Source organism: Chenopodium album, chromosome 6 (assembly GCF_948465745.1).
Source record: "Chenopodium album chromosome 6, dcCheAlbu1.1, whole genome shotgun sequence".
Classification (NCBI taxonomy): domain Eukaryota; kingdom Viridiplantae; phylum Streptophyta; class Magnoliopsida; order Caryophyllales; family Amaranthaceae; genus Chenopodium; species Chenopodium album.
In genome coordinates, this window is record NC_137839.1 from 7,581,828 (window position 1) to 7,597,403 (window position 15,576).

The following is a 15,576-nucleotide window of genomic DNA, read 5'->3' on the forward strand; positions in this document are numbered from 1 at the left end:
AAAACTAAAAACAGGAAACAAGAAAAAGGTGTTTCCACTTTTCTGTTGTCAGTTTTCAAAATTATCATAACTTTAATAAGTTTATATAATTTTTTATTCATTATGGGACTCATATCATATACTTTTAGAAACAAAAAAACCAAAAAAAAAGAAAACCACAGCAATGCCAAACGAACCCTTAACAATCCTTCGATTGAAGTTTGAAATGTATTTTTTGACCCGAACATTACATTATTGCAAAAAATTAGGCAAAACATGCAGGATCCAAATTAGGTGGACCCGTTAGATCTGGATTTGGGTCTCCATTTTCCCAACCTGGTAGATCTAGGTCATATTTAGATCCCAGATAGAAAAACGGACTGGATCCTGGTCCAGTCGAACCTAATCTAGATCCGACTCGTTGCCATCCTTATTTGTAGTTAAAAATAATAAAAAATCCAACACCACAACATGCTGTGAAGAAAGAACAATGATTTCAGTACCTCAAATTGGTATCATAATTTAAATGATCCTTATAATTTGAAGGTGTTTAACTGTAATGATTTTGTATCTATATACAACCAGCTCTTGATCTGTCCGGCCACCGCTAATTACAGTAGTAACATGAACTATACATAAAATCTGACAAACATGGTGGTTTAGAGCCTAAATTTCAATGAACTAATTGGGTTTATTGGATTGAATATATACGAGGATTAAATTAGCTGACTGAAACTGGTAAATATTTACTGAGATTCATTCTATCTTCTCCAACAAGTTGATTCCACATGCTTGTATCAAATCCAGCGCTGCAAACACCGAAAATATTTGTGCATCAGGTTGCAGTAAAAGCGAAGGTAGAAAATGTTATAAACATTTGGTGTTCTAGATATATGTAATGTGATAGTTAGAACATAGTTGTTATGCATGATATATGTATTTCTAGCACGTAACCTCGAGCAATGGTAACGCCCTAATACTGATGTTCTGCCCATTTCACTTTCACTACATGCTAATTGACCTTTCATGCATATCAGATAAGGTGGAAATGATTCACTTAAAAGAATATGTTAGAGAGGATTAATGACGACCAATATTATAAATGAGCAGATAGAGCGACAAGATGAAATTACAAATATGAAGCTTAAAGAATTGGATATGGTCTGTTCTTCAAACGAAGTTTTAGTAGAATATGTTTTAGCTCAGAGATATGTGCACAAATGATTCTAATGAAATGCGGAGTAGTTTAGAATTTACCTGGAGCATAAACTTCCTGTTCGATGGGCCTCAAAACGCCTCTCGACATTATCTTGTTTGAAAGCAAGAGCTGTAATATCCCACCCAAAAGTAAAGTGGAAGAAGGTCAGCCTTAAAGCATTTGTTTGAGCAATACAATGAAAAAGATGATGGAGAAAGATGTTACCAGGGCTCCAATTGCTACAGGAACTCCTACAGTCAGTGCCATGGCAGTCGTAGTTCTTCCTTTTTCGGTCTTTCCAAATTCCAAGAGAGTTGCCTGGTGTTTCTCTATCTTTTGGGATTCTGGGAATTCTACCTCAATTTCATGATACAGAAGGACCATATCCTGATAGACCCACAGTCATGATTATAAGTTACGAAACAAGAAAATTGCATAAATTAAATACACAGCCAGATGAGCACAGTTTTTTTTATGCATGAATTCGTAGATTTTCCAGCATAGCAAAGGGATTTCTCTAATGCAAGACAACAAGTATATGTTCTGTGATTGAGGAATTAGTACCTGCTCTATGCTAGAATAAGATAGTCTTTCTTCCATGCGAAGACAGGCGACATCAAATGCACTCTTGCATGTAGAAGGTATTAATGTTTGCTCGCAAAATCCCAGGAATCTAATCAAGAAATGAAATGAATCAGGCAACAAATTATTAGCACAAGAGGACAGGGAAGAGGCTATGAGTTATCAAAGAACAGCTTAGAGCCTTAGACTACTACAAACTTGATATCAGCAAAGAAATACTTCTAAACTCACATGATTGTCCTGGCAGTCTTTAAGGCAACCGCTTGATCTTTGCTATGTCCAAGTGATATGATCCTCTCTGCAATAGTCTCTCCGATATCAGAGCCTGATAAAGTCTCCTTCTCAATACCAAGGAGCTTCAGTGTAAATATATCAAAAGTAGGTCTCTCGGAACTTTTAAGGATTGTTTGAGCTTCAGTGTCAAAGAAACCAATCCTTGCTAATGTCCCCATAACCTCACCGAAACCTAAAGCAGAATTAGTTAAAAATTCAGTAACAAACTATGTTTCACTACCTCAATGTGAAGTTTCTAATGATATTAAGCTTAAATGGCCAAAATAGCAAAGTCAGAACTCAAATGATTGTCATGCCTTCATAACGAAGAGTTCCTCGGAAGATAGTTGATACTTCATCTCCAATTTTATAGATGTCTCCATAAATCAGAGAATTACGATTTGGAAGGACTTCTAATGCGAAAGCTGGAAAGTCAGGCAGCCGAAACCTAACAGCTGAATCATAAAGATTATCCCCTGCAGGGCAAAAAACATATAAATATGGATTGTGAAATAAATCTGTAGTACAAAACATTTGCCAAGTACATTCATAGAAATCGTAAAAAATATTCAAGTTTAACCATAATTATTAGGACAGCTTTCATCAAACACAGTTACACAGGATTGAAAAAACTCGTTTTTACTGAAGAGTGGGTGGAGGTTGTAGAATAAGCCTGGGATAAATATTGAATTTAACTTTCAAATATATTGTAAGCCCTTATGAGAGCTTACCATTAACTTGTTTCACTTCTCCATGAGATTTATATGTAGCAGGATTACGCCCAGCTCTCAAAGCACCAGCAGGGTTCCAACTGGATGTACAAAAGGAGAAACTAATTATTATATGTGGGTGACAAACTTAGAGCTTATGCAAAATAAACATTTGTTGAGTCTAAAACAGGTTCGTTCTTTGAAAGATATTTCCGCAGTGGCTTTCAAGTAGTGATTAGTAAATTGACTGCTAAAGTTGAAAGTAAACTTCGGTGAGGTAGTGATTTAAGGTTGAAGTAGCCTTCAACTATCATCTCTATTAACTGTATGCTAGTTACTGCCTACCGCCTTGCTGCTACTATTTGTCTTAAAAAGTTCTCATAAGTATCAGATTTTTATTCAAACTGTACAAAAATTTAAGCAGAAATAACTAGATTTTGATTACAAGCCGCAAGAACTACTAATTTTTCCTGTGGCATTGTCAGCTTTGTGCACCCCTGTCTTAGGCGAGGTAAAGAATTTTGTAATTATTACACAGATCAACTGGAATCATGTCAACAGTTAATAACACATTTAAGGAGGAACTGATGATTCATGTCATCAGTTCTTTTATATATACCAATCTCTATGTTTACATGCATTGAATACATAAAGCATACCCCCCCCCCCCCCCCCCCCCCAAAAAAAAAAAAAAAAAAAAAAAACACCTTTGTTGGTATAAGTGAGAAAAAAGAGGACACACACCTGAATTTATAGGCTAACGGATTGTTGGCTGCTGCTGGAGACGGAAGACCTCCACAATAAGAAGTAAATGAACACACTTTTCCCCCTTTGGAATGTGCTTCGTTTATCATTTTCATTGCCAGCATGTGATCTGCAATACTTATAATGATTACTTAAAATTGGATAAATTTCTCAAGAATTTGCAAAACCAAAGTCTTCTCTACAGTCCATCACATTCAGAAGTTATCATCCATCATGAGTGCACAAAGTGAAGTCCATAATCCATATGAGCTCAGGTTTCCGATATTGAGATGTATTATTATTAGTGCAGTACTCAGGGAAATGAAGAGATTCACTAAATATGGAATCTGATGTATGGAGCTATTATGAACCTTCCATTGCATCTTATAAAAAAATTTCAAGATCTATAGGGGCACCCGGAGGGTGTGTGTGTGTGTGTGTGTGTGGAATTAGTTCTACTTAAAGCTAGAACACACCAAAAAACAAAGTTCAATATAGATTTACCTATCCCAGGATCAAGGCCCATCTCACCAATAACTGTTATACCAGCATCCTTTGCATCTTGATCAAGCTTCAACAGAGAATCATCAACATAGCTAGCAGTAACAAGATGCTTCTTAAGCTGCATTGTGAAAATAAAAGAATTCAAATGATAGTATACGCAATTTTACATGATTAGCTGTGTACTGTATTGCTGCCATCAATATTCCATTGTTGCTGGATGCAGCACACTTTTTGTAACATATAAACAGACCAATAAACAGTGTTTAAGTATTTAATGATGTATTACTGCAGATTGAGATATTGAAACAGGTAACTTGCCAGCAGTTGCTAGTTTTAATTTGTCACTTTAGCCTATTATGCGAAATTATCATATTAACAATTCTGCTTGCAAGTAATGTTGTATATCAGCTGTATTTGAAGCTTAGAAAAGGGGCTGCATCATCTAGTCCAGAAAATTGTATCACCCCCCCCCCCCCCCCCTAATAATCCGATTCTGGACGCACATACACAATCACACACAAGAAGGCATACCACTGCAAGACCTTATTCTCTTTATTTCCCCATAGACAATACGTTTACATGACCTAGTAATTGAATATGTTTACTTTTCCTCATCATTTAGTTGTAACTGCTTGTATTACTTTACAGCTCATGTTTTTTTTTTTTTTTTTTTTGACAAATAGACAAAGTTCCACATACTTGTGCAGGGTAGTTAGTAATCAAATAGCTTAAGGGGTTGGGAAAAAACATGAAATAAATAACCAAGGAGAAGGTACCTCAATACAAGCTTTCGCTATTGCAACATGGCAGCTAGGAGGAAGTAGACTAATAACAACTTCAACCTGAGATTCACACAGAAATAAGCTTAATTTTTTATAATCAGAATTCTATGAGATGCCACCTCTCTCTATGTAATAGGTAAAATCTTCAAAGCAGATGGTCTGATAAATTAGCTTATTAGTCTATAAATATACATAGTTGTGGCTTTTCCACCAGTCATCCGCAGTCAGAATTCAGATTTAAAGAGTAGGTTGTGAATATATACAGAGACATAGAGCGGTTAAGATGCCTATCCTAATGTAACTGAAACAAGGCAAACCTCTGGAAATTTCATTCATAATCATATCAGAGAGTTATGATTATTTCCTTAAAGCAAAGCGCAGATTCTTCAACATTTTTCAAAATTACCTGTGAAACATACTTGTGCAGGCTTTCTTTGTCTGACACATCTAGCTGCACAGCAATAGCATCTGGAATACCTTGGATGACCTGCAGACAACATACATTACAAGTTCAATGTATCACCCGAATCTGAGTTTTGTTCTAGCCTGCTTGGTATAATTCTATGAATGAACCAAATATGCAACACACATTCTAAGTTGAAATAGCTAAATAACTCATACGGTAGACCCACTAGGTTCCCTGTCACCATTAATACAAGCATGACATAGCGTTTTGATTGTATGATATTTTACGTGTTTATGGAGATCTATACCAAATTGAATACCATTTACCAAAGCAAAATGCATTGCAAAGATCTTGAGGGGAGCTTATGGGAAAATCAAACAGACAAGATAATTACAATGATTATTTGGGGACAGATGAAGAATTTTGTTTCAAAAGCATCCTAGGATTTTTTTGACTATCTTCAAAGAAGCGCTGAAAAATAAAAATAGCCACAGTGCTATATAGGGATCTATGAAATTAAGAAAGCTCCAAGGGAAGATTTTCTGATTGACTGATTTCATGTATATCTGAATGACTTAAATGCCAATAACATAAAGAGACTTTGGATAATAATATTTTCCAACACACCTCTTCAGCGTCCTTTAGATATAGAGATGCAACAGTGACTTGGATATCATTTTCCACATCAATATTCAAATCCATGCACTTCTCAAACAAAGGGCAAGAAGAAAGGTCTTTGATAGATACTAAAAACTCAGCAGCTGGTTGGCATACACGACCAGCACCAAGAATTAGTACTCCTGCTTTTCTTTTTGTCTGATTTCCATGATCTAATAAACCATTCTCCTGGATCTTGCCAACAGTCAGGGAAAATTTGTTTGGTTGATTCTCTACAGTCCCCTTTTTTCCCCTTATATTAGCAAGAGATGTTAACGAATCGATAATTTGGTCCAAAACTTTGCTATCATCAGCTCCAACCTATCACAAACATAACAAAAAACACAAACAAAATTGAAGCAATAATCAATCAACTAGAAGCATGAATCAAGATGTAACTCATGAAAGACTATCAAACTAATGGATTAGAGTGCTCCCACTAGATTATCACTGACATATATTACCAGTGAGTCTTTTATAATCCATTTTTTTGGAAAATATAATTAGAACTTAATAGAAGAATAGTTTTTATTAAAAATCGAAATAAAAAATGGGGATGGGAGTGGTTCAGAGTTACATACTTCAAGCTCCGAGTATGAAGTAGAATCAGTACTCTGGCCGACATGACATTTCACCAAGCGGAAGGAGCCTCCTGCTGCTTCAATTCTATCCAAAGCCTCATTTATCAAAAAGTCATCAAACAGATGACCACTCAAAGACACCTGCCCAAATTACCAATTATTCCTATATAGTGGAAATTATTGCTGAAATGAAAGGTTCCATGAAACCAAATGATCAACCCTATGGTACAAAAGATAATTTGAATAGGATAATTTACACTGGTTTCAGTGAACTATACAGCATAAAGTAAAGGATAACTGTATGAAGCGTGAAATGGAAACTAGTTACAGAAAGTTACCAATCGCGTGTGTGTTTTCTTTTTAGGATGGAAATCTGGCAGATTCTGGGACAATTCACTGCAACATATAGAAACAAAGAAGAAAAAAAGATGTTCATATCATATTATGATGCAACCCAAATTTGGAAAAGGAGAAACCATGTGGAATAGGGTAACAGATAGTCTATTGACAGAAGACACAAAAGATTCAGAAGCTTACTCTGAAGCAGATTCTCGCATACGAGGAATATACTCATATAAGGATGTAAGTGCTCCCCTGTGTACTATACAAGCTTGTTTCAAATGGGGAGGTAGAACATCAAAATCTTTTGTGGAAGCCAAGTGACCAATAAATTGTGACAGGATAGTGCCAAAATGTTGGGAAGCCTTTACACATAAGCACAAATTGATAGAGGAAAATATGTTACTCCTTGATACTTATGACTTAAACAGCCAATCCAGAATGATCCAACTTCTCTAAACAAGCTATTATAATGCTAACAAAAAATCTATCTTTACAATGTATAGATACCTCTTTGGCAAACTCGGTAGGGAGGATGTCGACAGCTGAGCATAGTACACCACTACCCTCCATGTCATAATGGTATGATTCCGTCAGTGGATCAAATCTGTAGTCAGCAAATTTTATTACATGAGCCCAAATTTACTTAACCGAAATCTACATCTGCAAGTCTAATCTGCAGCCTACTTACTAGTTACACACTTACACTATACCAAGGATTTCAACTCTATATGGCCTCCAGGTTTATTTAAACTCCTGATTTAGCCAGATTTTTTTACAGTTTGATACAAATAATCTCCTAGAAACTAATCATCTTGTCAGCTGTACAAATGAGGAGAACTAGGGTGAACTAAGATATTAGGCAACCAAGTTACATGTTTGCATTCCCTAAATTGAAAAAGAAGCTTTGATCATATTACCTAAAGAAAGGTGAGTCAATGGTGGTGGCTTGGTTAACAAACTCGATGGATCCTCCTATGTCACATGTGATATCGGCAATACCAACAAGTGGGCATCTTTTGCTCTTTAAATCTTGAAGCTGCTTGGTGGTCAACAACCTGGGAAATCTTTGTTCCCAGTACATGCAATTGACTGCTCCCCCAAAAAATAAAGTAATAAATATGACAACAAAGTACACACAGAGACAATACAAACTACAAATAGCAGAAAATTTTCATTTTTCAGCATAATTGGATCACTCAGTAGTTTTTAATCCAAGTATTAATAATTATGCTCAACTCCCTTTCCAAAGTTACTAGTAGTAATGTGTATACTAAATGGAATAACTAGAAATGCACTGGTAGTATCTGGGTCCAACTGAAAATTAATGATAACAAAAAAAATTATTTCTATAACGAGGGGAAATTGGAGCCGAGGTTCATAACAATGACAGGTTAAAGTGGGAATGAGCCACACACCAATAACGGATGCATATGGAGCAACTCTTTCATGAAAAATTGGAGAGTAATGCTCTGGATGAGAGTAGTAGTCAGCCTGAAAAGCAAAAAATGCATGCAGTATTAGAATAATTCTACATAAATAGCCATAATTATGAAATTGTTTCAAAACTTCGAAAACATTTTGGAGAAAGGGAAGAGCATTATTACTTTATCGAAAATTTTACTTGGGTCTTTGGGTTCAACCATATCTTTACTCGTTACAACACAACCATATACTTTGAAGAGTCTCTTTGATCCCTGAGATTGTTGATTCTGGCATCCAGTATGAAATATGTCAAGGGTGGTAAATAGGTAGAAAAGAAATAGTAAACCTAGAACAAATAATCTTGAGCATAAAGCAGACAAGTGAAAGAGATTTAACATCAAACACAGATTATATACCTAGCGAAAAGCTTATTATTTCATTTCAAGCTAAAAATTGAAACGACGATCAGCTAAGAGAAGACGAGGGACCAGGCACTCTGCCTAAACACTCTCCACAGAGCATGCACACGCGCCATTATTGTTAATTAACATAGTATGTCCAGACAGCCAATACCGCACAGAATTTTTTATATATACTTACCAGTAGTTCAGTACTCTAAGTAGAATTACTACTCTTATGAATAGACTGATTACCTTTTCAAACAACTCCGGGAGTCTGCTAGGATCCACAAAGGTATGAGGAAGAAGCTTGAGTATCTCTTGTGCGCCTTGTGAAACTATAGTAAATATCAAAATGTATAAATTAGTCTACTGGTATCAGCAATTACGTTAATAAGAAATATTATGTCTCAACCTAAACCTAATCCACACAGTGATCCAAACTTCCAACAGTATCATAGAAAAAGGAAGTGTAGGAAAGGATATAAGAGAGAAACTGATCAAGAGACAGAATATAGATCATTTATGAACAATAAAAAAAAAAAGAAGATATATCACTAAGTCGTTACATAGTTAACTAAATGTTGGGAAAAATCAAATCTAATACATTCTTATTATCATGCAGGAACAAAAATACATTCATAATTAGACAAGGAATACCAAGGCAGAGTAATACCATTTCCATTTCCAGTAAAGACAAAAACAAGAGGACAGATGCCAGATGGAAGACCGAGAGAGGAGATCTCTTCACCCACGGATATGATTGCAGCCTTAGCAGCAGCCAAAGAAGTGTACATGTAAGATGAACCCAGGGAAAGGAAGGGTGTTGAGTATCCAAAACTTAGATAACCTGTAAATTCATAGAATCAAGATCATTTAGCCACAAAACAATAAAATTTGAAAGTGAGATAGTCAAATTGATGTTTCAATATCTGTATATTCCCAAAGATAATTAGGCAGAGATCTATTTTTCTTGATCAAAACATAAGATTAGAAGATAAGTAATGATAGAGGAAGAGTAACAGCATTCTAACAGAGAAGATTATCTTAAGAAAATAAAACTGACAGCCTCTTTGTTACTGCACAAGTAAGGCTGTGTAGTACTGCTGAGTGCTGACAGCACTATGATGTTTTGAAACTTACGATACTGAGCTAGGAAGGCAGAAGAGATGCCAAGTTTAATGATTTCTCTGTTAGTGCTCTATTGATGTACAGACATGCTGCTGATGTCAGGATAATTAATTCAGTGTTCTTATTACTTCTTATGCAATGATTATTTTTAGTAGGTCATTTTACTAAGCTATCTAGCCCGGAGAAAGAGTGATTAATTCTTCAAAAAATATTTCTACAAGAAGGCAGCTAAAGAAATAAAGTGGAGATGGAACATACGTTGTCCTAAGCCGTGCAAAAAGTCAACCATTCCAGCTCTGCCGGCATATTTTCCAAATGCCAGTAACCTTTTCCCATGATCTCCAACAATGAGCTCATAATCATACAAAGTTGCACTTTCCGCCAGAATCTACAAGTGACATTATATAAGTTGCAGCACAATTATCACAATTCACATTGCAGGAAACACAACAAAACATAGCTATACAAACCTTGTCAAGCATAGGCATGCTTTCTTTCTGTGCTTTGTGGGTATGTGAGAAGAAAGAATAGGCTCTCTCAGGAAGGATCATCTCCAACTGCCACCAATTGATTATTCATTTTAAAATTATTTTTATGAAGAAAACATTAATTAAGTATATACATTGGCAAGACAAGCATTATTCAAACTACCTTTGGTTGTTTGACTCCCACAATAAGACCACATTCTGATAAGTCCTCAGATACTTCACAACCAACCTCTTCATAAAGGGTGTCATGGTAGATTCTCTTGGTAGATGGCTGGACAATTATCCGAGCTACACCAGATTTACCTTTTCCAGTGTGTAGAAGTCGAGCACAATGAGCTGGTGTTAAAGGAGCTCGTCTTTCCCACTTGTTACAAGTCTCTGAAAGAATTCCAACAACTCCGTTTCCAAGCATGGTGTCACTATATGTCACCTTAATGTAAGAACAGAAGCGTAAGCAAATAGAAAATTGTACATAACATAGAGATTTAGAGGAAAAGGCGTATAAGGACAGGATGACAATAACATCAAAACCCAACACAAAAGCTAAAATCTCTAAACAAATAATGCTTGCTGTGGAAGTGATTTCGGTAGCTAAGCAGCCACAGTGTCCTCACAGCTACAAGCAGGTTCAAGTAACTATACGAAACATCAGTCTATTTCTTAAAAGCCTGTATAAGACCTTTTAGATACAGATAGCACTATAGCAGTATCATGGAGCTAGACCAGGGGAATGAACATCCTTTGCTAACCAAAAACTGATCTCGAAAGCTGTCTTAATTGGCAACTCGGTAAAACTTTAAGAATCAATGCATAACTCATTAACTTCCCAACTGATCATTAACGGATACCTTGGCTTAACTAGCCAACTCCAGGGTGCACAAGGCTTTCGCCTAAGACAGGTGTATGATCACTTGCATAATACATTTTAGCCATTAATATTAGCCAAATCTTTCTTAAACATCGCCTAGTAGTCCACGTGAAGAGGGTCAGATATATGCAACCTTCTCTCCAATGGAAACTTGATCACTGAACATATGTAAGAGTACTTCACTAGATATAATTTACGAGAAAATTTTATAAGATACTCCTTCCGTCCCTTACTTTTACTCATAAATGAATTTTGAATTACCCACAAAGCCACAACAATATGTATAAAAAATTTTGTTTTGTATCACATCAACTGTCACAGCCGCCCCACTAAATTAACCGACGTGTATTAAGACACGGAGGGAGTAATAATGTAATATGATTATGTCATAATCAACTATGATAGATTAACCCACAATCTTACAAATTTGTAACACAAATACATAATAATTAAATGGTTGACTTATTACTTCAGATGTCATAACACAAGAAAAGTACACACTCAGTCAAATGTACCCAAAATATAAACTTAGTACTCCCTCCGTATAAATTAAATATAAAAACAAAATTAAAAACCCAAACTATGATTCACCCTTTTACAGCAAAAGCAAAGCTATAATCGAATATTCTCTACCTTTTTGAATCTTTGCCCAAAAAAAAAAATGGGAGAATCAAATTAAAGGAAAAACGAGGAAACTTACATGCAAATACCCTGAAATTGATGTTGATCTTAATTTTGGCGTAAATTAATTTCCTGCAATATAAAAAAGATCAATCTTTTAGAAAAAAAAAAACAGATGGGTTTCAGTAAAATTTTCTCTGTTAAAACAAATATATAAATTGCAATCAACCTGCTGAAATTTCCAAAGCTAATTTCTTGGGATTTTTAAAATACAATTCTGGAAAAACAATCCCTCTATAAAACCCAGAAATTATCAATGATTTAAAGGGATGATAAAAAAAATTTATGATCAAAAAAATTGAAACGTTAAAGAAGATGATGTAAGTATGTAACGAGTTGTCAACAAGTGTAAGCAAATTACACGAGTATATAAAGAGACGTATAAGACACTATCAAATATGACTATATCATCATCATCTTTGATTAAAATAATAAGATAGGTAAAACCAATCACTTACTCCGTATTATTGGTACGAGTAATTTGTGAATGTGACAACTAATTCAAATGGGGTTAAACTCCATTATTTATTACGGGATAGAGGGAGTATTCAAAGTTGCGAGTAATTTGGAGCGGAGGTAGTAAGAAAGTTGAAGAACACGTGAATTGCTATATAAGAGGAGATAAAGAAGGGAAAGTGATTTGCTAAAAGCTAGTATTATACGTTGACGTAGTATCCACGTGTGATTTGCTTGATCTTAATTGCTTTGTACAAGAATTTTGGTTATGGATTGGTTTGTCAATTGTCAACTCGTTTTTGGATTAACTAGCCACGTCACAGAAACTAGCACCTACTACTTAATTTATGGACTTGTTCTCTTCACCTGAAACAATAAAATCTGGTCTGATTTGAATTTTTATAATCTGGTTTGTTTTTAAGAAGGTTTGATTTGAATTTTTATAATTTGATCTAGTTTGATCTGATTTAATAATTTGACTAAACTTTTGTCGCATCTATTAACTATTAATTAAAACACAACGTTGCTGACATCAGCATTGTCCACATGTCACTCTCGTGATAAAAATAATTTTAAAAGTACAAATATTTTTGTACAAGATGCATAATTCTTATTCATATATATCCATTTTTTTTAAACAATGTACAAATTATAAAAATAGATTTTATATAAACCGTGCATCACACGAGTTCTAACCTAGTTTTAATACTAATATATAAAGAAAAACATTATTAAAATATCTTGTTACATTTGACTCATTATGAACTTTTCACATATGTAATTTTCATAATTTTTTGTAATACGCAATTCACGATATTTATCAATAAGTAAATAATAATTAAAAGTTCTAATCTAATCTAATATGATTTGAATCTGATCTAATCTAATAAGAATTTATTAAGGAATAAGTACCATGAATAATAATTAATGAAACATAGATATTATAAGACCAGACAAATAAATTTCACGTATTTTTTAGGGATGTCAGTGGGGCGGATCAAGTAGGAGACCCGCCCCAGTGGGGCGAGGATGGGTCTTGGTTTGGTGGGTGGTGGGGCGAGGATGGGGATAAAAATCATACCCTCCATGGGTGATGGGGCGGGGGTGGATTTTACATTGTACCGCCTCATCCCTGCCTCGCTCCACCCGCCCTACTTCGTACCCGCCTTATCCCCACCTCACACTTACATCTATATATTTTATAAAACAAAAGTATATACTTCTATACTATTTTATATGTAAAATAAAATAGTAGATATAATAATTTGTAATACACTAATTTTATACTAAAAAAGTGTGTAATATTAATAATAATTTTATTTGTTGTAATTTATACATAGTATTAAATATGTTGGATTGTGTATTGGGAGGTGGGTCTTAAGTGGGGATTAGGCGGTTCTTAGGTGGGGATTAAGTGGGAATGGATATTCAAGTGGGGGGTAGGGCGGAGATGATTTTGGAATTGTACCCGCTGGGTCGGGGATGGGGATGAATTTTGGACCCGCCGCAGGGATGGGGATGAAAATTTTAGGTGGAGATGGGGATGGAAGGCCAACATCCGCCCCGCCCCGACCCACTCTATTGACATCCCTAATATTTTTCAGAGCCTTTCATAGTTGTAAACTTACAATCCTTAGTCCTTACCATCTTCATCAAGATTTAAGAAGAAAAAAAAAACATGAATATTTTTTGGAAGATAGTAACCCTGAAAACTAGGCTCAAGAATTTAGAGATGGGCCAACCAAGCAACCATTGACCCAAATTACTTTAAAATAATAGCCCAAACTCTTTGAGACCTAACCTCCTGGTTGGGCTTATATCGTCTATACTATCAATCAAGACCCCAAAAGACATAGAATATAGATTGATACTTCATCCGCTCTTTTTTACTTGATCCACTTTGACTTTTACACTTTTCGCCACCCCTTTTTTGACCGTGTTTTGTGAATAATATGTAAGGAAACACATATTTATGTTGGATCATTTTGAATTCGTCTCAATAAGTACTATCATAATATATAACTTTTATATTTTTTAATTATGGAGAATTAAACTTATTAACCGTTAAAGTTTTGCATTGACAAGCGTGATAAAAGAAACAGGTCAAGTAAAAAAGAACAGAGAAAGTACAAGTCTGTGTCTTGTGGTACCAATGTACCGTTGCAACTTGCAACCATTACCCTTAATGTATGTGATCAAGCATGAAGAATGATAGTTGTTGTTATCCTACTCCTATTTCAGTATTTCAAGCTAACCAAACAACACGAGAAAAATTTGCGTTTCCTAGAAAGTCTCACTTTCTCCTCTATTTGCTTGCATTCAATTCATTTACATGTTGATACATTACTGTTAGTCTGATATACAAACGAAAACAAATGAGCCTACTTCTAATAAATTAAGCCAACTTCTAAAGTTCGTAAGTTCAAATTATAACATACTCATATAGTCATACTACCTCCGGTCCACTTTACTCGCAACTATTTCCTTTTTGGGGTGGTCCAAATTACTTGCAACTTTCCCATTTCTTTCCTTTTTTAGTAACTTTTTAGTGGTAAAGTTACCATTTTACCCTTACTTTTATTTTAAAACACCCTAATTAAAAAACTGATTTTATCTAATTACCTTAAACCCTAACATGAATTAAGTTAATTATTTTCACCAAAATCAACCCCTTTCCATCTAATCAGCCACCTTTTGGAATTTCAGCCACCTTCATCTTCCTCCTCATCACCATCATCAAATTTCTACATCTTCTTCCTCATCCCTATTTTTTTTTTCTCTCCTCCTTCAACCTGTCTTGATTTCAGCGGCGATTTTCGGTGAGTTTTATCAGATTTTAGGGGCGATTTCCGACGACTGAGTTTGACGTCGAAGGAATTTTCCGGCGATAATTCAGCAGACTCCTTTGCGAGTGTTCGCTGCATTTCCTTCTGGTGGCGAGCTAGGAAATCGGTTGCTGGGTTTGTGGGTTCGTGGGTTTGTGGATCTTTCGGTCTGTGGGTTTGGGGTGGTTTCAGATCGTTGGTGGGTTTCTCTCTCCTCTCCTTCCTCGTGGTTTAAGATCGGCTGCGGCGTGGTCTACAATCGTGGCCTCGTGGGTTTCAAATCGGTGGGTTGGGGTTGGTGGTTTCGGTGTTGTTTGTGTTGGCGTGGTCTAAGATCGGTGGCCTCGGGTCTGTTGGGTTGGTTGTGTCGGTGTGTTGGGTTGGTGGTCGTGGCTGGGTGTGGTCGTAGGTTAGTGGTCGTGATCTGGGTTTGGTCGTTGGTTTGGTGGTCGTGGCTGGGTTGGTGGTCGTGGCTGGGTTGGTGGTCGTGGCTGGGTTCGGTGGTAGGTGGTGGTGGTGGTGGCCGGTGGGTGTTTTCTGTGCAGCTAG

The 15,576-nt window shown here is 35.8% G+C and overlaps 1 protein-coding gene across 3 annotated transcripts; it reads right to left on the reverse strand.

Annotated features, from left to right (window-relative positions):
* Positions 1 to 451: 451 nt before the first annotated feature.
* On the reverse strand, positions 452 to 12,336 carry LOC145634472 (alpha-aminoadipic semialdehyde synthase-like). 3 transcript variants are annotated; one of them, XM_081685895.1, is made up of 26 exons: positions 12,205 to 12,336; positions 11,766 to 11,818; positions 10,361 to 10,627; positions 10,180 to 10,266; positions 9,968 to 10,097; positions 9,255 to 9,428; positions 8,834 to 8,916; positions 8,363 to 8,467; positions 8,174 to 8,249; positions 7,676 to 7,847; positions 7,266 to 7,362; positions 6,954 to 7,120; positions 6,755 to 6,812; positions 6,417 to 6,557; positions 5,806 to 6,156; positions 5,179 to 5,259; positions 4,767 to 4,832; positions 3,991 to 4,108; positions 3,487 to 3,616; positions 2,764 to 2,843; positions 2,350 to 2,508; positions 1,991 to 2,225; positions 1,742 to 1,850; positions 1,403 to 1,564; positions 1,237 to 1,306; positions 452 to 788 (listed from the first exon to the last, which is right to left on the reverse strand). In XM_081685895.1, the coding sequence occupies exons 3-26, from the start codon at positions 10,607 to 10,609 to the stop codon at positions 736 to 738; spliced, it is 3,153 nt and encodes a 1,050-aa protein (XP_081542021.1). In that variant the 5' UTR covers positions 10,610 to 10,627; positions 11,766 to 11,818; positions 12,205 to 12,336; the 3' UTR covers positions 452 to 735. The 3 variants fall into 3 exon arrangements, with proteins under 3 accessions (XP_081542021.1, XP_081542019.1, XP_081542018.1); XM_081685893.1 differs by lacking the exon at positions 12,205 to 12,336 and adding an exon at positions 11,916 to 12,065 and having other exon boundaries at positions 10,361 to 10,616; XM_081685892.1 differs by lacking the exon at positions 12,205 to 12,336 and adding an exon at positions 11,916 to 12,065.
* Between the last annotated feature and the right edge of the window lie 3,240 nt (positions 12,337 to 15,576).